At 36.9% G+C, this 23,532-nt stretch overlaps 1 protein-coding gene across 1 annotated transcript in view; it reads left to right on the top strand.

The window, feature by feature from the left end:
* Window positions 1–23,532, top strand: part of BRIP1 (BRCA1 interacting DNA helicase 1) — a 57,780-nt gene that overhangs the window by 26,163 nt on the left and 8,085 nt on the right. The window contains exons 15-16 of the mRNA XM_031053731.2: window positions 11,331–11,490; window positions 12,259–12,380. Coding sequence (XP_030909591.2) covers window positions 11,331–11,490; window positions 12,259–12,380 — 282 coding nt within the window. The remainder of the gene's footprint in view (window positions 1–11,330; window positions 11,491–12,258; window positions 12,381–23,532) is intronic.

Here is a 23,532-nt window from a genome sequence, read left to right as displayed (position 1 = left end):
CAAAAGAAAAGTTTTTATCTGTGTTGTTTTTTTTTCCCTGGTTAGTTTTCTGCTGACTTTGTGAACTGAGTTGGCTCATCTGGAGTTCACAGAAGTGTCAGAGATAGCTCAAGGGAAGAGATGATATTGCACGCTCAAGGAAGGGAGCAGCATCATTCCTTTTACTGCTAGAGCTCAGTCTCAGGGATGAGACATTTCTATGCTTTTTTACATGCTTTTCAGTGGTTGACCTTCATATGAGAATCTATAAAGATACTCATTTGGAAATTCTGATCTCTTTATGAAATATGGTTTGTGTTATAAAGTTGTTGGTATGAAATTACAGCTTTGTTAACTGAGTCTCTGCTGCATATTAACCAAATAAACTGGAGGGTTACTCAGGTGAATATTCAGGGTGAGTGGAAATTTGGGTGAGGTGATATGAAAGGAATGAACTGTTCTAACTGCTTGTTCTGTGGAAACCTGCAGAAACTGTGGGAATGGAGGAGCTGTTTGCTGTCTCTATGTACCGCTTACTGCAGTCAGACATTCTAAACATGGCCACTCTTTTGAGTGCACAGTGACTGTGGTGTTTGTGTTCTAGCAGCTCAGTGCTGTTGGCTCAGGGGAAGTTTCTAGCTGTGGTTTGAGTCCCACCTTATCTTTTTAATTACTGGCTGCAGAGATGAACAAATATACTTTTTGTGGCTTACTGAACTGCTACGGTGACCAGCAGGTGATGTGCAATTATTCAAGTGCCCTCTGGCACTTGCTTTTTACATGGAGCAGATACACTTCCTGATAGCATCTGCACATCATATAAAGTAGAATCCGTAGCGACAGTCTGTGGCAGATTATTGGGTATTATGTCTAAAAAAATCATATGCTATGCTGGTAGATGAGTGTTTTGCTTGTGAATTTCACACCCTGGGAGCTGTGCAGTTTAATATTTTATTATGCTGTTAGTTTAAATACTCTGAGCATACAGCATCAGGAAAATAAACTGAAAATCTAGTATTGTTTTGCACTTCTGAGCTCTGACTTGTCAAAGTGCTGCAAGCTGAATTGTTGTGTCTAGTTAACACATGCTCCAGTTTCCCTTGTAATTAACACTTCCTGCTCGCTTATTTTTCTTACCATTCCAGTAGTATCTGCATTGAAAATGAGTTTTCACAGTCAAGAATTTTATACTCTGTGAATCTCAGAGTCCAAATAGTAAATAACAGTTACAGTCACTGTTTTTTTCCTCAAGAGCTTTTAATGAAGGGGAGAGAAAGTGGGATGGAAAGAATTATTAATAGGGAACAATATACATAAGCAACGTTATTTTTAAGGTAGTGTGTTTTGCACAGGTTCTGAACCATTACAACCTGCAGAGTTCCTGATCTTTTTGGTGTTTCTAAGAGGTTCACTGCCTGATGTGGTAGAGATGTGAGCGACTTGTGTGAAAAGTCATATATTTCATTGTCTCTCTATATGAGATAAAATATACTTAAGAGCATATATTTAGATAGCATGTTCTGTATCAGCAATGTAGCGGCATATACAAGAACATGAATATTAAATGTATTGAAAGGGATTTCGGAATTTTCAAAATTCAGAGCAATTCTCCCTCATTGAAAAGTTGGGACAAAACCTCATCTCAAAATCAAGTCTGAACTTGAGTCTTAACATTTCCAGTGAGGTCAGTGGATTTATGGTAAAGTTTGTGTTTAGAGATCCTGCCTTCAGGTTTTCCTCCCCAGCATCAGAGTCTTTCTGTGGCATAGAGAAGAGTTTATGATTCATTCTTATTATTCATGCTCTTTTACCTATGAAATCCTATCTTATCCCTTGTTATAGAAATGTTATTTTTAACAGTTATATACTTAGTCACAGATTACTGTGACACTTTCTTTCACTGAAGTCATTGAATAGCTTCTTGCTGTGTGAGATTAATTCTTTCTTAATTTCTTCTGAATGAAATATGTATTTCTACTACTGGTGACATGGGTAAGGGTCATCATTGGCATTGCCATGATTGCAGAAAGTTTCTTCACTTTGCATTTCTGTATTTGAACATTTGTTTGATTCTTTGCCTTTGGTGTGGAATTGTACTGATTTTTCTGTTTAGTGGTCCTGCTTCTCAAATGGCAGGTTTTAGGTTTCTTCAAGAATAAGAGTTGATATGGTTCCCTGTTATCATAATTTATCATTATGTCATTACTTATTCAGAGCTCAACATCATGGATACAATACGTGATTGTGCCTGAGAAATTATCTGATGATATGTGCACTGATTTGCCATATAAAAGTGAAAAATTACTAAGTTGTCTGAGGAAGTAAAGGAATATTATTCTTTCTTAAAACGATATAATAGCTACAGGTGTAAAATGGCTTCTATAAATATAAAAAATATATTCTCTGTTAGTGTTAATAGAACCTGTTACTCTCCCACCCTTGGTGTCAGTTCCCCATGACAGACATTTGCCTGCCCCCATTTACTGTGTGAGTATTCATAGACTTGGTCAGCCTCATGCCTGCACGTCTGTTGAATCACTTCTCCCAGATGGTACTGTGCTTCACTGCTCATGTGCCACTAAGACAACCTTGTCCTTTTTTCCCCTCTTTATTCTGGGGAAAAAAAAGGTCAAGGATGAGTGAACTTGGGTTTTGGCTCATGGTGGGCAGCAGTGAAGGACCCTGACTGCATTAATGAACAATTAATAATTTGGGGTTTGATTCTGGACCAGGATCTACACAATCCTTTTAAAAAATACTTTTTTTTCTGGGGAGCTGTCTTTGTGTGAAGGATTGCTCCCTCACTGGAACCTGGAAGTGTAATGATAGCCTAGGGTGAATGTACAGGCAGTTCTGGTAACACAGAAAGCTGTTGTCTTGGTTAATTTTAAAACCACAAAAGAAACCCTGTTTTGAACCAGGTTGTTTAGAACCAGCTGTGACAGAGCTCAAAGACTGAATGCTTCAAGGGCTATCCAGATTGTTCTGGGGTAAAACAGATTGGGTTTTGGGGGAAAAGATTTTATATAAAGAAGCTTCTTTAACTGTAGAAGCAACATATTAACCACGTTATTCTAGAGTCTTTGGCGTGCAAAACATTTCATTTTTCATTACTGTTGTCGCCGTTCACATATTCCATTATTTAAGGAGGTTATTGAAAAATTGATGGTATGTTGGTACCAGAGAGACATCCTGTAGGCTGCAGTGTTGATTTATGGCACATGGAACACAGTTCAGTGCTTCAGTTTCCTGCTGGTGAGCGGCACTTTGTCATTGTCCCTAAAGAAAAATCATACCAGTGAAATCCCCTGTGTTTCCCCCAAGTTGAGTGATGCATACTTTTCCTTTGAAAATGAGTATGAATTATTCACCTTTTATTGTGCTGGAGTGTGCACATGGTGATCAGAATCTTGTTCGTAATATGGAGTTTTTCACCATGTTCAGGGTTTAGTTTAATTATGTAGTTGAGTTGCACAGTAGATTTAGGTTTTTTCCCTTTCTTCCCCCCCCAGTGTGGCTGCCAAGCCAGTGTGGGTTAGCACAGATATAACCCTGCATCGCCTAGCATATATGGTTATCTCAACATGTTAGTTTTAGTCCTAAATATTTGGGTTTCTTTCACATTTGTTTAAAATGTTTCCTGGGGAAATAAGTACAGTACTTCTGAACTTAAAAAGACACTTTCCCCCCACAAGTTCTTGAAAATCAAGACTCTTACGTGGCAGTGAAGAAATGGTAAGAGATCTCGAAGTGAAAAACCTTGGGAAATAGCACACATAGCAGTACTGCAGATTTCCAATTGAGGGCAGCTTTCTCCCAGGAGATGTGTCGAGGAAGGACTCCGTGATATAGATTTCCTGTTAGGAAAATGAAAAGACTGCATGATCTTTCTTCATAGCTCTTGAAGTCATAACTTGGGTCAAGGTCCCTTTACCACTCCCTGGATTCCATCTCTGGACTGTCCAAGTCTTTCCAATACAGTATAATTTGTCTTACAGAAGGGAATAACCAGCTGAGCTTACATCAGCGTCAGATTTTGTTTTAATTTTGGAATCATGACTATCTGTGCAAGCTGAAGTTTTCTGGTCTCATTCCTTCGCAATGTCTACTTTTATATCAGGACTCTTCTAAGGTCTTCCCATGTTAGAATTCCTCTCTATGTTGCCTAGTCTTCATATTCCTTAAAAAGAAGAAATCAAAATTGCTGAACATACTGTTTTCCCTGTATTCTTTAATTATTGGTTTCTTTTTCCTGATCACAGAAAAAAAAAGCTAAATATTTTATTTTCATTTTTGTGTATATTCTGTTTGCAATCATTGAGCATTGAAACTTTGGGAAAGTGAAACCAGACAGAAACTGATCAGAGTTAGGACTTTGTAAACCAGGTATGGTTTAAAAGAAGCTTGGAAGCTTGTGGTAGCCCCATGATGATAATAAGTAGTTAGGGATATGTGCAGCAGAAGGGAGGCATAGCCTCTGCTTGATAGCATCTTTGTGTGGCCTATTTCCATTAAAATGCTGCATTGAATCAGTTTATTTTTGGCACATAAAGAAAAGATTACCTGTGCATATGTATTTGTGCAAGCTTTTGGTATTTGTCTCCAGTTTCCCATTAACAGTGAGAAATTAGCATTCTATTTTGAGAGTAGATTTTACTTCACAAATTAAAACTTTTAGGGACAGACATTTTTATGTTCTCTTTAAATTAAATCTGTTAGAAGTGCAGAAAATGGAATTTGAAACTAAATTTTTTTGATGACTAGATACTTCAGTATTTTGTATCAGCTTAGTCATTTAAAATAATGAATTTTAAATATATCTCTGTGTTACGTTAGATACCTCCCATAACCACAAAGAGGTTTCTGTGAATCAGTCTATTGCTTAACCTTTCATGAAAATCTAATTGAGTGCAAACAACTGCTTAAATAATTCAGTGGACCAAGTTATTCTTGGCTGGTGGAGCCCCAGCCCCATGCAGTGCAAATGTCTGGGTGTCAAGCTAAATTGAGGGGTTTTCTTTTTTGGTGAGGAATGCATTGAGAATAAAATCACTGCTGAAAAGGTGTAAAGGTTGATTAAAAATGAAAAAAGGCACAAAGACAAAATGTAAATTGATTCTACAGCTTGGGAAATGACTAGTGGCCATAAGGCACGTATTCTTTCAGTCCTTTTAAAAGCAGGTAATATTTTTGGTGATGTTGATAAATGTTATTGGGTTTCATTGCTTTCTTTTCATACATGTGACCTTTTATTCTTCTTAAGGGACATTGTGCTTTTTATAGTGCTCTTTTTAATAGTTCTGGAGTGCTATTCCAAATTTATTTTAAAGTTTTGGATAATGGACATTAGATTTTATTGGTTCATTGGCCCAAATATTTTCCCTCCTGTTTCTGGAAGGAAACTCAGCGTTTTCCTTTCACACAAATCCTTCCAGACAGTTACCTCTGGTCCCTGAAATCTTTTATTCCCGTTTCAGTACTCTCTTTACTTTCTTCCTTCTACTGTTTCCTTTGTGTTCACTTTTAACCAGAAAGGACTATTTCTGTTGTTGCTGCTGCTGGGTTTTGGGTTTCGTGTTTTGTTTGGTTATAAAGGTGCAAATGGAATTAATTACTGATATCAAGCCACCATATTGGTTTTGTAAACTGTTGTTTCCCCCACATAGAAGAGTTCTAGTAGTTCTGGAGGTCAGTTATCTGTAGGATTCTGGGTCATTTAATGCACAGGCTTGGCAACCCTTTTAGTTCACAGAACTGTTAAATATCTTCTGCTAGTTCTATACTTTTCCAAGCCATCTTAGTTGCTAAAGGGCCTGTAATACCAGTATGTGATTTGAAAAAGTGGGTGGAGTTTGGCCAGATACATTCTCCAGGGCTACTTTAAAATAACCTGAATTTAAGGCCTTTAGTGTGTGATGTACTAAATGCATTTATTAATGACTGAATGTATTTTGGGATTATCACTAATACAGAGACAGTACCATTCTTTCATAATGGAAGTACAGCACTCACCCAGGTATTCAGTCATCACACTGAACGGACCAGAGCTTTGAGACAGGGGAGAGTGTTTGAACAAAAAGTTACAGCTGTAGCTAAGCAGCTGACTCAGCAAACTGCAGCATCCTGAAAGCTTATTAAAGGTAATGCAATACCTATGGAATTAGATACATTATAAAAACATCTGTGCCTTGTGATCACCAGAGGATTACTTTAGTGGAAAATGTGATGTTCTCCATCCTAATAGCATAAATTTGCAGAAGGATCTGTCAGTGTATAGATTTTTACTTTTCTTTCACTAAAAGGAAGAGAGGAGGCAGTCATGCAGATGCAGGTTAATTTGTCCTGTGATATGTAAAGCAACCTGTACTGTTCTTTCTTTGCAGACAGTCCAAATGGTGAAAAACATTTTGTAGTAAGGCGAGAAAACTGCATATCTTCTTGACATTCTCTCTGAATGTGAGGGGTTTTCAGTAGGTGCAGAGGAAATAAAAACTCCTTATTTGGTTTTGACACCTGTTATTTTTCTGTCAAGATACTTGCATTGCATTCAAGCAAAACATTTGATAAAACTCAGTGTATGAATTTGGTATCTGCACTCCTCTGCCTTCTCCACTCCACTGCCGCCTCCTTGTTGTTTAGATAAGATAAAAGCACTCACTGAAGGACTGAGTTTCTCAGTGTCTTGAAGCAAAGCAGAATTTATGAGATCAGTAGGAGAGTAAAGATACAGAAATTAATGTCTTCTGTTACTGAAGAAGGTATAAATTATATTTGCATTTAATATAAAATGTACAGAAAAGCCATTTAAAATGTTAAGCACACTGCTGGTGAGGTCTGACATAGTAGATTTTCAAAAGACTGATATCTGCACATTCTTATTGATAGACAAAATACTTCTAAAATGTTTTACAAAAAGCAAAAGGTATTTGTTACTATCAAGTTTTACTGTTAGATGTTTGGTGTCTGTATGTAGAAAGTACATTAATGGACTGATACTTGAAAGATGATCTAAGAGTGCATCATTATAGTGGCACTGTATGTCTTTGAGTGTCATGTTTACGTGTTGGTGGATTGGATGATAAGCCCATTTTCTGCACGTGAATGCTCTTTTAGTCCCGAGTGTAGCACAGCTTTCTTAGTTCTACCAAAGTGGAGTCTAGTGAGGTAAGTCCTGTTGCTCAGCCCCTGTCTTGGCCATAGATGTCTATTTTCCATTGCTGAAGTTTTATGCTGACTGTGAGTAGAACTTCTATTTGACCCTTCAAACACATTTCCAGCCCACTGGAGACACACTTTGATTTGAAGCAGTGCTTATTCAAAAAGAAAATTCTGGTAGCAAACACATGAAGAGCTCTGCTTGGGAAAAGGCTTTTAGATCAATGCTAGTCCCTGGAGAATCTCTGACTTTTTGCACTAACAGTGGTTCCAATACTGATTTTATTAAGAAAAACCTAATGGCTGTTTCCTTTCTCCCCTCAGTTAATATTCATATCTGAATAACAATGAAAACTGGAGCTTCATATCATTAAAAAAAGAAAAACTACATAGAAACAATATGAAAAAATACCAAAGTTAGAGAAGTGGGGTTTTTAATGTATAACAGCAGACTGTTAAGCAGGTTACAAGATACTTGTGTAAATATTGTGCACCTTGAAAAACCTCTTGTTCAGTTATCGTTATATAAATGTATGGATAACAAGACAACATAGAGTTTTAATGATGCATGAGAATATACAATAGAACTTTAACTGATAGTTATTATTACATAGGTAAAAGTTGTTGAACTAGTCAATAAAGCAAGAGTTATTTTACTCTGCTGCTTAGGTCATTATCCTTTTTGTCCTGCACTGCTCTTGAAAGGTCTTTCATATTTTGACTTGTCCTGTTGTTTCCCCAAACACTTTTTGATGAAGGGATTATTTCTTGTGTTTTTACTCTGCTAGCAAGGTGCAATCCATTCATTAAGGAATATTCTAAGTAAATAAATTTAGTAGCAGGAAAAGAGCTAGGGAGCTGTAAACCAGAATAAGTAACTCACATGTTAACAGTGTTTTCTGTTAGGCTCTCCCTCATCTCAGGTAATTGCTACTTCAAAAATCACTGCCAGAAGGTAATGAATACTACAGAAAAAGTGCATCCCCAGCAACTTGATTGCTGCAAGTTAACTTCTCAACTTTGCTAAGATGCTGGAAATTACAATGATCTTGCCTTAGGGTAAAATACATTAAACAAGTCTTTGGTCTTGCTTCATGACATGGGAAACCCCTAATGCAATTTTTGGCACTGTATAAAACAAAGCGGCAGATGGAAACAAGCAAAGCTTTTCCTTCGTTGACACAGAAGAGGATTTTTCCTAGGAGTGCAATGTAATGGCAAAGATGTTGAGAAAATAGTTTCTCCCATTCCCGAACTTCAAAAGCGCTTCAAAAACTGCTTAAAAAGGGGGATGCTGACAAAGAGGAATGGTGACTCTGAGTACTGAGCTCATAGTTTCTATGATCATAGCTTACAGGTCTTTAAACTGCAGAAGGGGGAAAAAAAGGAAAAGATATCAAAGTAAAAATCCCTCAGTGGTGCATGGGAAGATGACAGATTCTTTCTAACAAGATTTTCTGCTCTCCTGGAGGAAGACCATTTGTTAATAAACCATTTGAGAATCCATTTTTAAGGGATTTAATAAAATATACACCGACTGCCTTCTACTGCAGAAGCTATTATTCCCTTGGGTAGAAAAAGTGACTGACTGTGGGCATTAATGGTTGCTTCCTGGGATTCCTGGCATTATATCGTCCTCCCATTTGCACTTTTTCAACCCAAAGTGAAATATTTTTTTATGAGAAACCTGCACTTGGTTCCTAGCTCTTATGAGGCACGTATGGATTCTATATTTTATTTATTTGTATCCAGTCATATCCATAATTCTTGTTGCTTGAGTGTCTCTGTCTGGAGCATGGGTGTTGTGTGTGTTTGTGCATGCTTTCCTGTGTACCAGAAAGTTTCCACATCTAGCAAACTCCATTAAATGGAAGGGGTAATAGCTTTTGTGTGAATTAAATGAATTGTTCCATTCTTGCTGAAGATTCTAATAAATAATCCATACATGTCCATCAAAAATCATAGATCACAGGTTGCTGTCAATTAAACAAGAAATCTGAACCTGTTATGGTCTTAAGAGATACTTGTCTCAAGTGGTTGTGTAACCCACAGAAAAGATGTTAGAATTTGGAGGATGCTTTTCTACTGCCGCCTTTCCAACTATGAAAATAAGTTACACTCTTTACAAATATGAGAGAAATACAGTGGATTTGAGGGATCAAGTAATTTTTGTAAGGAATTTTGTCCTTTCTGAGACTATCAACAGACTTTGGTTCTCTGGAATGAAGAAACAATTTTTTCTTTAAAGAACACTTTATAAGGGAGGTTTTGTGAAAAATACCAGTTGATTTCAGTAGGGGGGATGATACGAGGAGGAGAAAGTCAGGGATGAGTGACCCCTACAAGTCAAAACGTGGGTAGTTTATGTATGTAAATGTGAAATTCACACATACCCAAATATATCCTGTGTATATTATCTTACTGGCTTCCTCTTGTCATGCATGGTAAATAGCAGGCAGTGCTGGAGGTGAATTTAGCATATAGAGTGGAGGCCTAGGCAGACATTAACTTCACAGAAGGAAGAATGAAATCTGGAAAGCTAATAGTGTTACAGTCACTGGCAGCTCTAGCAGATCCCAAATGGATGTACTTAGAGGCATAATATGTTTGATTCTTTTCTTTACCAGAATTATCTCCATGTCATATCCAAGAACTAAAGACACAGTGGCAGACTGTGGATGGCAAGATGGACAGTCATTGCTCATCATAGTATTATGACCTTTTAGATAAAAAATTACAGATAGGATGCTGCCAGGAAATGACAGATCTGGTGGCAAAGGGGACAAGAAGTAGGACAGACACATTAAGAAGAGATGATTTATTTTAAAGTAACATCTATGTGTGTAGCAAACTGTTCCTACTATTCATCACTTAGTCTCTCAGTGCTTGCTTGATAATGGTGTCACATCAGTAGTAAGCACGTGTGATTCTCTGAGCAGAGGTTTGAACAAAGCTGGTGAAAATTCAAGAATAATGCAGTATTTGTCCCCTCTGAACCACATGTACCTCAGAAGGAACTAATCCAAATACTTAATGTTGTAAGTTCAGATTTTTAATGCTGCGAACATGAAATAATGCACAGGTTCTTGTAAAGAGTCTCATATGAATTTGCAGGTGTTCTCCCTTTAAACTCAAATGTGACAGTTACCTTAGTTCTGCTTCACAATAACACTTAAACTTGATATTTGGACATGGGACAGATTAATTTTGTAACAACCCAGCCATTCAGGGTGCTGAGATCTTGGCTGGAGTGCTTCAGCAAGGTAAGTGGGGCTGGAGTTACCGCATGCTGAGGCTTTCTGAGGAATCAACTGGGGCAAGTGCAGGTTCCAGGTAGTTTTATATAGCCTGAAGCAAAATACTGAGAAAGTCTTCAGTGTGTGGACTTGAGGGAAGAACAGACAAATGAAGAGCATAACCCTTATTACAAAATCTCTGAATTTAAAATCTCTGTATGTATGAAGCTGGGTAACGCTACTACATGATAGTTAGGATCACTCTAGTGATTACTGAATAATAAATGGAGTCAAATAAAGTATTTACCTCCATCCACTCAATTTCCAGGGTGATTTTAGACTTTTCTTTTGTAATGCAATACATATTCTCATTACATTCACACTAAATGTGGAACAAGCTTGTTTGCATCCAGACCTGAACATGTACTGATTTGGAGTAAAATGTGCACAGCTCAGAATCTGGTAGGTATAACAAAGCTGAAGGCCCTTCAGGAAGGAGAGGAGACTGTTGCTAAATCCTGCATAAATACCTTCCACCCCAACTTACCTATGTAATTTAAGAAATACTGAGATATTGTGAAAATAGAAGATATAAAAACTTGTTTAAAATTAGCTTAGAATTTGTTTTCAGTCTTACTGAGTAATCAGATAATTCCAATTTTTTCTTTGGATGACATTCCTCTTGGTTTGTGGAGTACCAGAAGATGCTCTTTAGTGACCACTCATAGATTTAGAGTTTTGCTTTTATAACTCAGAAAACATCAGCTTTTCTAATTAGCAAAATTAGTGGCCATTGTTCACAAAGCATTGCATAGCTGTGGAGCAGTGTATGGTAGGGATACTTCATTAATACAAACCTGGATAATTTCACTGAAGAAGTATCTTTGGGTGCTTTATTTGAACAGTTCAAGTCACTAACTTTTCATTACAGCTCTTCTGGATTTTTCTGTTTGTTTTCAGCTGTTGGACAAACTGAAAGATCGCTGGATGCATACTGGCTTATGGGAAAACCTGGAGATGGTGAAAACAGTCATTGCAGAGCCTCAAGGAGGGGCAAAGAGTGACTTTGATGAACTGCTTAAAATATACTATGAAGCAATAAAATGTAAAGGAGAAAAAGGTACGTTCTTCAGACATACAAAATAGTTGATACCGAATCTTCAAGTTAAAAATAAAAGGGATTCTTAAAGTGCTTAACAGAATAAGGTATGAATGAACAGTTATATTAATCTCATTTTAATAAATTATTGTGGTAAATGAGGCAGATTAACTGCTACTTATATTGTTGCATGAGGATGTAGGGAAGTACAGGATGATGCGTAATCCTAATCATGATATGATATCCAAAAGGCACTGAGCTGTGTAAGGATGTGCAGTTGTGTGTCCCACAGGGTGTTAGAGCAGCTTCTCAGAGAGTCAAATTTACTGTTTGTTGCATAACTGTCAATTGCCATCTTATAGTGCAGCCAGTATAGGATTTCTTCTCAAAAGACTTAAATATCAGTACAGAAGATCAAGTATAGCAAAAAGACAAATAGTGTGATTTTTGGAGTGCAAAATACAAGGTCTGAAATTTAGAAGCTTGTTGTAGATACATACAGCTCTTGCATAATTAAGTACTACTGTATTATATAGAGTGAAATTACTTAGCTAGTTGATACTCAATATCATACACAATATTACTGACCAAAATGGAGTTAATCTCATCCCTTTAACAAAGAAGTCTATATTTTTATATCCACTTATCTTTTCTGGACTGATACATAGTGTATTATGCTCTGTTATGTTTAGCTCTTTAAAGTCTCTTGAAAGATGTTAGTGAAACTTTCTTCTGATACTCAGTTTATCACTGGGAATGATTTGTATATTCCTCTCTGGCTTCTTCAAGATGGAGCACTCCTTATAGCTGTTTGCAGAGGAAAAGTTAGTGAAGGCTTGGATTTCTGTGATGAGAATGCCCGTGCAGTTATAACCATAGGTATTCCGTTTCCAAATGTGAAAGACCTCCAGGTAGGATACCAAGTGAGAGTTGTGCTTTATTTGTATGTCATGTTTGAAACACCAAATATGCACAAAATACTTTCTCTAAATGTGTACCCTTGTGTTCCTCCCAATCCCTTTTGAATTCTTTGAGTTTCCTTCTACACAGGTAAGAGGAGAAACAGCATAGCATGTCTTGGGGACTCATTTATGTCATTGTAAATAAATGTATATCATGCTATAGATGTATTGTAAGTTTTTGACTGACATTGCTGGTGAAGGCTATTGCATTGTTAAAATGCTCATTAACTTCATACTCTGCAAAGCAGCAGTCCAGATTCCCTCACCTTTTCTCATGCACTGAAACTCATGCCATTGGCATAGGAACAAAGTCACTTTGGTCATTCAGTTGTGAAGCTCTGGGATAAACTCTAGGAAAATACTAGTTTAAATAAGGCATTTAGGTTGATCAAAAGATTATTTCAGAAAATAGGTGGAAAGATAAATGTAATTTTAGTGTAAAATAGTAACAATGAAGCAATGTTTCACACACATCGTTATTGATTGCAATACATCACCTTTCTAATCCCTGTTGCCTTCTGTACTGTAACTATGTGAATGATATTTCCCACTTAAACAGCCAGTAGAACTGTAAATGTTTTCCAAGTTAATGCTACTTTATTAGCTTGCAATTTTGAGGTATGAAATCATGACATAATACAACCTCCTCCTGGATACTGAAGACATTAGTATTTTCATAATTCATTTTAGGCAAAAACTTCTGCCTTCTAAAAAAACAGCATTTTGAAGTGCCTCCAATTAAAGAAATTGGAGACTATTTCTAGTTTTCAGCAAGTGGCCAAAGCAGGATCCTGTTGCTTGGACTTCTGTGTAATTACCCACATCAACCCTTCCTTCCCTTTGACTTCAGCACATCTTGTCTCGTGGGTAGGTGATGTTCCATTAGAATAGGCACTTCGTTGTTGAAGCCAAGCATTCATAAAGGAAAAGAAAGCTAATGAACATGGAAAAGTGTTTTTTCAGACTTTCTTTCTACTTACTGAGAATATTTATTATTGACTCATTTGTAAGACTGCTCAGTTTTCAGTGGTCTGTGCATGTCACTTAGGTAGTCACCCAGTTGCTGGCACACTTCTTCCAGTGATAATAGCTACTGTCACTGTTTTATCTTATGTGAATCTTTTAGAACTTTTGGGGACTACTCTGTGAAGTAAGAAACAAAATAGTATCACAGAATAAATAAATACCGGAACAGCTGAATTCTGGTTATTACTAGTGCCAAATCAAACAACAAAGTCGTAGGTTCACACTTGAAAGCCCATACAGACTCAGCTTTTGCTTTAGAGATGTATTCTGAACTACAGTGAACAACCAAAGGCTTCTTTGTTGTCTACAGTGTGTGCCTAATTACAGCCTTGCTGGAAAAAACCCACATCCTATAAGGACTAGGACGGTTGTATTAGTGGTGGCTGCCTAGCGCAATGTTCTTTCAATGTTTGCATAACCTTCTTGAAGCACTCATTCAGCCACAGCATTTTTTGCCTTACTAAAATGTAATATGCTGTACTTCAGTATAAAAGCATTTACATTGAAAGAATACTTAGCACTGTTTCCAGAGTTAGGGATGCTTTGGTTTAGAAGTGTATGCTGAAATGGTATTTTGAAAATGGTCTGTAGTATGGCTGGAACTCTTACCGTTTACTCCACATGATTTTCAGAAAGTCAGGACTTTTGTGTTCTAAATGATACAAAAATAAATTAAAAAGAATGTGTCAAGGGTGAATTATGTTTAAGATGAAAATGGTATATTTGATTTTACCGAGTTCAACCAAATATGTAAAATAACAGAATCACAGGCAGAACATCCCATTACTGATAACTAAATTCCAAAAAATCAGTGTTGTGTTAAACTTTTTTTAATTAGACTGAAGAAAACCTCTAAATTTTTTAGTAGGGATAGAAACACTAGCTGCCAAATTGCAAGCAGCTAAAGGTTTGAGTGTATATATTTAGATATGGTGATGCACAAAGCACTGCAGTGATCAATTCTGGATGAGAGAAGGGCATGCACCAGTCTCTTAGCATCAGATTTGAGGAGCTGTCTGGTGCATGGCAGTGCTCCCAGAATAACGCTAGAGGAAATTTGGTTTATTGTAAATGTGCCTTTTGCTCAAGAACTTGGCTCCCAAGTGATACCCAGCTGGGCAGTACTTCCCTTTAAATTGAATGATGTTTTATTTTGACCAAGCCCTTAGGCGTAGTAGATACTCCAAAAAGTTCTGTTAATGTATGTTTGTTTTACCAGTTGAGCTCAATTGCATGGTGAAGGAAAGTCACTCTCTTCACTGAAGAATAATGAATAGCTTTGTAGAAATATGAACATAGATACAAAAGCAACTGGAAGATTAACCGTCTTTTTCAGCAGCATGTCAGCTCATAAAAGGATTTAGAATTGCATTTTTAGGGAAAACTGGCTCTTGATATTGAAGGTTGACTTGTAAAATTAAAAAGAGGGGAGGAAAAAAGAGACACAACACCAGTTTCCACCTGAAAGTATTCTCTTGGTTTATTTCTGCAACAGGTGATCCAATAGGATTGCTTCTCAGAATGGAATGAAACAGATGTTTTATAAAAGGGTACAGAAAACTAAGCACTACCTGTTACAAAAATCATGAACTATATATAAAATCAATTGATACTGTATTTTTAATCATCTGTATTAACAAAAGCAAATTGTTTATTACTTCAGTCCCCCTACGGCAACAGACCTTACCTGAACATCAGAAAGGAAAACAAAGTTTTATTCCTCTTCATTTTATTGTAATTATTCTAAATGCTTTTTTTAGGGTGGCTGATTCCACTTTAAATGCTTTTCCTTATTAACAATTTTTTTTCTCTATTGAAATTCTCTTTCTCTCCTGAGGTTAGAAGAATCCAGATTTTTAAAAATTAGAAGACATGTAGAGTTTATCTTTTGGTTGGTTGGTTTTTTAGGATGTGTTAAGTTCCCAAATGAAACAGTTGAAGTTTGTTAGGATAGTTGGGACATTTGCTTTTCTGATACAGTTGTTGTTTCTTTAGTTTTTTTAAGCTAACAGAGAATTGATTTATACCTGGTAATTTAAAACTTCCAACCCTGAGGCTTTGGGAAGAACTTGACTTTGAGCAGATGGAAGAAAATTCAAAACACAGTGATGCAAGTCAAGTTTGACCTATATAGACGTAAAATTGTTAGCACAGGTACAGCTGTAGTTTTTACATAGCAACAGGGGCTTAACAGATACACCAAATGAAGAAACTGATAAGATGATTAATAATGACATCCCTTTAAAAATAGGAAATACAAATGATTAACAATTCCCTTGGATATCCATGAATGAGGTAGTTCTGGGATTGGTTTAAATCACTAAAAGTGCTTCGCTTCTACATGAAAATACACTTTGCATGTCTGCTTTTGGGTTAGTAGAAGTCCTCTTAAGACTCAATTCCATAACCCCTTACTCCTGCACATAGCTTTTACTTGTGTGAGTAATCCCCTTAATACTTCTAGGACTGTGCACAGTTGTAAGGGTTTGTAGAATCGTGCCTTTGGAGACTAGTATTTCATGTTAGCAGTTTGATGTTGGCTCATCTCCACTACTGTTACTTGTCTGTGATGAACCTGCTTTCTAAATGTGTTTTATGATTTGTAACGTGATTAAATACCAGTGAACTGTAGTATTAGAGAATATAAATAATGTGACAAGAAAAGATGTGTAATCCCATATACATGTTATCTGATGCTAACATACTACTCATTAACTACTGTTATATATTTTGAATTGTTGCATTTTGGATCCAGGCATCAGTCTTTACTTGGGGAGAAACTCACTGTCAAGCGTGATGTATAGTATCCAATTTTATTTTCGCCATATGTTTGTGCTAAATATATGCCACAACTTCTGGTATTAAATGGCAAGAACTTACTCTCCTTTAGTAACTGTATAATAAGCAATACTTATTTAAGAAAGAGAGGCCAAACCCCTAATTCTGCGTAACTGAAAACGGCTTCTTATTGCTAAAGAATCAGGTTGCTAAAGCAAAATATATAAAAGAAATGTTGAAGTATTGCTTAAAGCTATGGTACTCTCAATGGTGGGGTTTGGCTCTAGGAAAGCAGGAAAATTTATTTCAGAGCCAAAAATGACTTCTTTGGCTGTGACCAGGATTTCCTCTGCCCACCTCTGGGACCTGAAAGTAGAGGTAGGAAAATCTGATTTTGGAGCCAAGTGTGACTTGTTTAGTTCAAGTCATAATTTACTGTTCTCACCTTGGGGACCTGAAAATAAAGAAACTCGCTATGAAATGTTGATAATGGGTGACTCTGAAGTGCAAGCATTAAGCTAACTTTCCCAGAGAGCATTTCTTCAATTCCACCTTTCCAGATGCTTTTGATCGTAGTACAGTAGAGTGTACTTAATCATGTAACAGCTCCGAGAACTTTAGCAAAGTATAGAGGAAAACAGAGTCAAACTCTTTTACATCAGTAGATGTGCAAGGAAAATAAACTTGATAAGGCCAGGATTACTGTGTAGTGGCATTTCACAAGGACTGTAGCTGAGTTCGCCACTAACGAGAAGTATTTCCCATAGCTGCTATAGGGTGAATATGATCTACAATGGCAAATACTTTCTTTATTGTTTCCAGTAACATAATTTCTGAAGCATGATGGAGCACACCATTTCAATTACAGTGCTCTGAGCTATAGGTAACCTAATGATATAGAGAGTTTGCAGCTATCTAGCTGAAGTTTCTCCTTTCTTGAGGACTCCACAGAGATATTTGTATCCTTTCAGAATAATGGCATTTTTCAAAACATGTAAGTTAATTTCTAGTTCTTGTGGCAATTTTTAAACCTGTATGGTTTTTTCTCCGTTAAAAGGAGAAAGAATCTTGTGCTAGAGAAGTGGTTGCTGAAATAATTCGTTTCTTGCATTCTGTATTCTAAGAAAATGATTCTTGTTTTAGGGGCTTAACCTCAGTTGAGAAACGTACCACCCATGGCAGGAATTTCATCACAGCTTTGCATCACTTCAGAAGTGTTTTCACTTATTTTCGAAATGAAGGATTGTTTTAAGATATGGGAAAATTGGTCCAGACAGTCCCATTTCATGGGAAGGTCATTGTTGTGTTTAGTAGAATTTGAAAGTTCCCAGTGAAGTTAAGTTTTTGGAGAGAAGTGAGACTGTTCTGTTATTGATGTGATTGTTTGAAGCAGGCTGAATGGTTCTGAGCAACTTTCCTCCAACTTTCCAGTGAAACCTGACATTTGTTGTAAAAGCCTCAAGGCACAGCATGTGCCATCATCTTCTGTATGATTGAAATGTTTGGAAGTAGTGATCGATTGTTTGATTGATTGTCTATGTCATGGCTGCCTAAACCTCAGTCACTTTGACTTTCTTCTTCATTCTGTTACTGTCAGATAAATTACAAATATAATGTGGGGAGCAGAATAGCATTTATGGAATTTTCACAGGGAAGGCAAGCATCATGGTGTATTATTTATTGAATGTGCTCTGAGCAGGAAATACTGAATAGCGTAAAAGTGCAACGTGTCTATGTATTTGTATATATAAATACATACATACACACACTAGTCCTTTTTCCATGTCCCACTTCAGATTTAGTTTTGGGTTTTTTTAATTCTAATTGCAAAATAGCTTTTGGAATCAATCAAGGATGTAAATAAGAACTAAACTTACATCACTGAAATGTACAAAGTTGTGCAGCAAGCTTCTCGATGTTCAATAGCAGTTACTGGGGCAATATACTTCTAAATTTTAGACAAAAGCGTACTTCTAGACTGTTCAGCCTTGTTCTGGTCTTGCAGCAGTACACTGTAAGTCACTGGAATCTGCTGTGAATTCTGTTTGCTAAGGGGGTAATGCAGTGTGCAGAATAGCATCGTAACCAGATGATTGGCTGGATATACAGATCTCCATCACTTGATTTTTAGTTTCTTCTCCCCAAAGGAGAAGAGGTGTAACTACCAGGAGGTGTATCTATTTGTGTTAGAGAAAAAACAAGCAATGCAGTAAATACATCATGGTGTGGCAATTTCTTCTATCCGTTTGAAGCAGTAATAGATCACAAAAGCCTTTTACTTCCCATCTTTTTGAGAGATGAGAATAGTTGTATAAAGTCAAAGTCATCCACATCCAACAGAAATTGTGTTAATTATGAAAAAATATTGATGGGAGAGGCTTAATTTGTGGGAGTTGCTGTACAATCCTGTGGCATACAGCATGCCTGTAGCTAGGAAAGGTAACATTCAAGTTTAACTTAACATGTGAGACTAGTGGATGGCATTTCTCTTCTACTGGTGCAAGGCTAATGTCAATATGTTGGCACAGATCACAGAATTCATCCCTAAATATATCCAGAAGTTAAGCCTTTGGATAAATAACGCAGCAAATCAAAACTTTACCTTTACATTTAATAGTTTACTTTTCTGATCCATAAAATTTTTCAAAGTGATTTTCTTGTGTTTATCTTGTCCTTAGCAGGTAGTGTTGACCTTTAAGTTTTTACTTTACTGTCAAAGTATGTTGAAAGCTTTAAAAGTGAAGCTATCACCTTGGGGATTTGTAAGGATGACTGACACTTACCACTTCACCTCAGACACAGCAGCACTGAGCGTATGCAGCAGCGTTGGACCGCAGGGGAAGCTGTTTGATTTTTTTCACTTCTGCTTCACTGGAAATGGATTGAATTTTCTCTTCAGAGGAGAGTTTTGGTTGCATTAGATTTTAATCAAGTCACTTGTTCACAGTCCCTCAAAGCCTACAAGACTGAGATGAGTAGATGGGCCTGGGGTGAATGTGCTACAAGATTTGTCAAACCGCAGAACTTTCAGATCTCTGAGATGCCACATGGTGTAGTTGACAATACTAAAAGTGTTCAGCAGTTACAACATTACATAAGCTTCCCATCTCTCTAACACTGGGATTAAGAGTGAGAATACTGGGGAAGCATTTAGTTGTAAAATACCTCTTGAGTTCAAAATAAGAGAAATACAGCCTTGCATGAGTGGTGGTGCTGTTGTTCTACCCCAGAAGACGTTGTGCTGTTTAAATCTGATGAATGCCTGGTACCTTTTCAGGTGCACTGTTTAGCTGCAACAGCCTGCAACTAAAGCTAGTACAGCTAGTCAGAGATCTAGATCTGCAGAGATGTTCTTTCTCTACTTCATTCAGTATTATTCGAGGAAGGTGAATTTTTAAGGGTGCATAGAAATCTTCAGGCAGAAGAGGTCACCTGAACTACTGTTAAGCTTATGTGGCTCTGATGCAGGAGTTACTGATTGGAGTCAGTGGCCTCTGCCAGGGCAGCTGCTGGAGTAGAGGGTGGTGGGTGCAGGGTTTGCCCTTGCAGTGCTTCATCTGCTCAAGAGACTCGCAGGGTGGAGCTGAGTAACAGAGCACCTTGAAGATACCTGAGCAGTGCAAAGTATTGATCATGTCTCTACCTGGTAATATTCACTGTATATATAGTATTGCTGTGCTCACAGTTTGGGGGTTTCATTAGTTTTTAAAGAGATGCAGTATTGGTGTATGAAAGCAGAAGAGAACATGATATGTGTGCCTTGTGGCCATCTTTAGGCATAGGAGATGGTTAGAATGGCCATAATATATTATTGTCATATACAGAATCTGGTTTGCTAAATTATAGGTAATAAGCATTTGCTTATTTCATTTTGTTTTGTATGTGTTAACACTGCACTTGGAATGTGTGGAGCATTTAAAGATAACCTCTTGCTGTAATATCTTTTTCCTGTGGGCTAATAAATTGAGACAATACTGCTTTTAGTACGTCCACTGAGGAGTGAGCATATTTGAAGCATGGTTTATGACTCAGCCAGGTCTTTACACGTGCATTATTTAGCCTTAAATCTCACAGACGTTGTTACTGCTTTTGAAGTGAGGGAGGAAAAGTTAAACACTGCACTATTTAATGCTACTTCTATTTAAGGATTTTCAGATGTAAGAGAAAAGAAATTGGGTTTCATGTCTTACTTTCCTGCACTTACAAACTTTTACGATTACTTGGCATTCATCAGGAGGAAAGTAGAAGGCAGGTATGTTCTTGAAGTATTCTGATTATTGCTATTTCAGGTGGAAGAGAGACTCTAACTGGGCACAGGAGATTTTTAGGATGGTAAATTTGCTTTAAAACCATTTTAATGTCTTCTGAGGGGATGGAAGCAGGGAATGACCATGTGGTCGGTTTTGCTTGTTTGTTTTTTAGGAGGTGAGGCATTAGTAGATTTTAAATCTAAATGTGTCTTTGAAAGTTTTTTTGGTTGATATGAGCAATGTTCTTTGTTTTCATTACTATTTTCCTCATAAGACCAGAGAAACAAGTCAGTGGAATGCCAGAACACATTTATATCCATTTTCCGATTTGTATTTCCTTGGAGGACAGATGGAGGAGAGTGTTGGGGAGTGGAAGACATGAGTTTACACCCATGTGTGTACATGTACCTACCTACATATGTGTTCGTGCACCGGCACAGTTTCAAGTTTATTTGCTTTTTCCTTTTAGCAGTTGCCTCTTTCTTTAACCTGAGCTGTCACAGCACTGCTAAGTGCTGATGTGAAGAGGAATGCAGGCTCAGATGAGTGCTCTGTCCCAGTGCTCACAACAGTGCCATTGTATTCATGAATTTCTGTCTTGTCTATAGATTTCTAGGTAATCTGGAGTGTAGTCCCCCACAGTTACAAACCGGGGGTCATTTTGAATCTACTGGAGAAAATAGGAGACAGTTAAGGATGTTTGTGAAGTGATGTCTTGTCAGGGAACATTCCTGGCTTGTTAACTGCTAGGAACAGCTTAGGATTTTTTTGTTTGTTTTTAGAAAGCAAAGTATAGCACTACATTTGGTTGAGTAAAGTAACCGAATCCAAAGAAAACTCTCCAAACTTTGCCAGGTGCAGTAAAACCAGACACAGTTTAGTTTTGCTGATTTAAATCTCACCAAGTAAGAAAATATATATTGTGGTTTAGCCTGTTTAACCTTCATATTGTAATACTGGCACTGATAATCAGTTTACAGTATTCTGATTACTTTCTGAATGCTTTCTCCTTAAAACTTCGTAACAGTTAAATTAGCATGTAGGATGCTGGGCAGACCTTTAGCTGAAGATATCTAATATGCATTGCAATAGTTTCATACTTTGTTATCTCAGTTTTAGTTATGACAGCAGAACACCGAAAACCTTTATATTTACAGAATGGGAAGAGCTCAGTTTAAAGGAGAAAATGCTGCTTTAATTTTACTTGTTCAAACTATTGATTTTTTTTCTGCAGAAACAAATAGTTCATAGTAGGTGGATATCTGTATCCTTGCTGTTAAATACAGGCGTGTTTTTGTTAATTTTGACGAAATGTGGTTCAGCCTGGCATGTTGCTAAAAAAGCATGCTTCTGCATGTGGTCCTGGGGGCTATTTTGGGTCCTGGTTCTAGTGTTTGAACAACTTTTCTGAGCTTCGTGCCATAAGGCAACTGATATAATCCATGGTCATCACAGTATAAATCCACTTTATATACTTACATATTGCTTGAATCCTGAATAACTCTGAGCTTCTTCATGTGAAGCAATGTTACCACAGGTAACTTCTTTTGTGGCTTATCAAACACTTAAACAACATTCATTATACAAGGTTTTCATGTTGTCGTTGATGAAAAACTTATATTGCTGGTTTTGATTGAAAGCCACACTTGAAAATTCTTCTGTTGTAGCAGAAACTGCCTCAAAATATTTTCCCAAGTAATTAAAAAAAAATTTGTTCATGGCATTTATTTTTTGATGCTTTTTCTCCCTTAATATTCCATAGTGAAAGATGTCGAACTAATTAGGCATTAAAAGAACGAGTGCTTAGCAGGTATAATGTTGTTAGACTTCAGTTAATGTGAATGTGACCATGACCTCCCAGATAGATCAAAGACTAATCTGTCTGACAGCTACAAGATGGCAGAGCTTGCCACAGGCCTTCTGCTGCTGCTTGCTGAAGCTATTTGTCTGTAAAGCATGCCTGATAGCTAAGAGTATATTTTTAAGGATGAACAGGTAAAAGTAAAAGGCTGTCTTTTGACATTTTAACTAATCCCTTCTAGCCTGTGGTTTACTGCACATTTAGGATATTTGCTAGCAGGAGAGACTGGCTTTTTCACATATGTAACATGTCATTTTGAATTGGGCGTTGATTTGATGCTTGATAATGTAAGAGTTATACAATGAAATAGATTCTGATTGCATTAAAATGACATGCCCTGGCCTTTTACTTTTAGAAGACTTACAATGAAAACTGAACTCTCAGCAATGTAACTTGTCATCTCGTGCTGAGACATGATCATTTAAGTGAGAAAACAGAATGTTTATTTTCTGTTAACCCTTTTTCAATTAAGGTAGAAAAGACAGGGTTTAATGACACGTTACACAATGAAACAGAGTGTGGGTTTCTCTATGATTTGAGAAATGAAATGTTGTTACTGATATGCTTTACAAGCAATACACATTTAAGTTAACATGTATGAAAATATAAACCTAATGTGTTTTATTCACATTACATTTTACAGGGTAATGCAGAATAGAGCAGATGATGCTACTGGTTTGACGCCATCTGTTACTTCAGTGGTTTTATGCACATAATGAAAAATGTCATTTTTATTTGTGTAAGACAGATGAGTAGGAATTCTGTTTGGAAGTGCTTGCTAGGAATGTAAGAAACTGCTAATGCTGCATTTCTTCCAATTGGCCAAAGCTAACGGAAAATCTTCAAAAGAGGAAGTTGTTAGAAAATTTACCAGGACTAGAAGACAAATGCAAATAATGTGCAGGTGTATATTGTCATTGGTTATGTTTTAAAGGCTTCAAGGGAATTTCCCAACATCATACCTCCTTTCAGATGGTGCAGAGGACCTTTTTGTTTCTCCAGACAGGGGTTCCATTTGTAGAAATGCACAGATGTGCTCAAGTTCATTTTTAAGGAATGATTTTAATGTTCATAAAATGTTTGGAAGACATCATGTTCCGTTTTGAAAATTGCAAAGGAAACCTCACTTGCCAGTCAATAAATTCTGAGTGACTGGAACAAATATTAAATCTGTGAAATCAAACTG

This window comes from Melopsittacus undulatus, chromosome 13, assembly GCF_012275295.1.
Source record: "Melopsittacus undulatus isolate bMelUnd1 chromosome 13, bMelUnd1.mat.Z, whole genome shotgun sequence".
Lineage (NCBI taxonomy): Eukaryota > Metazoa > Chordata > Aves > Psittaciformes > Psittaculidae > Melopsittacus > Melopsittacus undulatus.
This window is presented reverse-complemented; position numbering and strand designations above follow the sequence as displayed.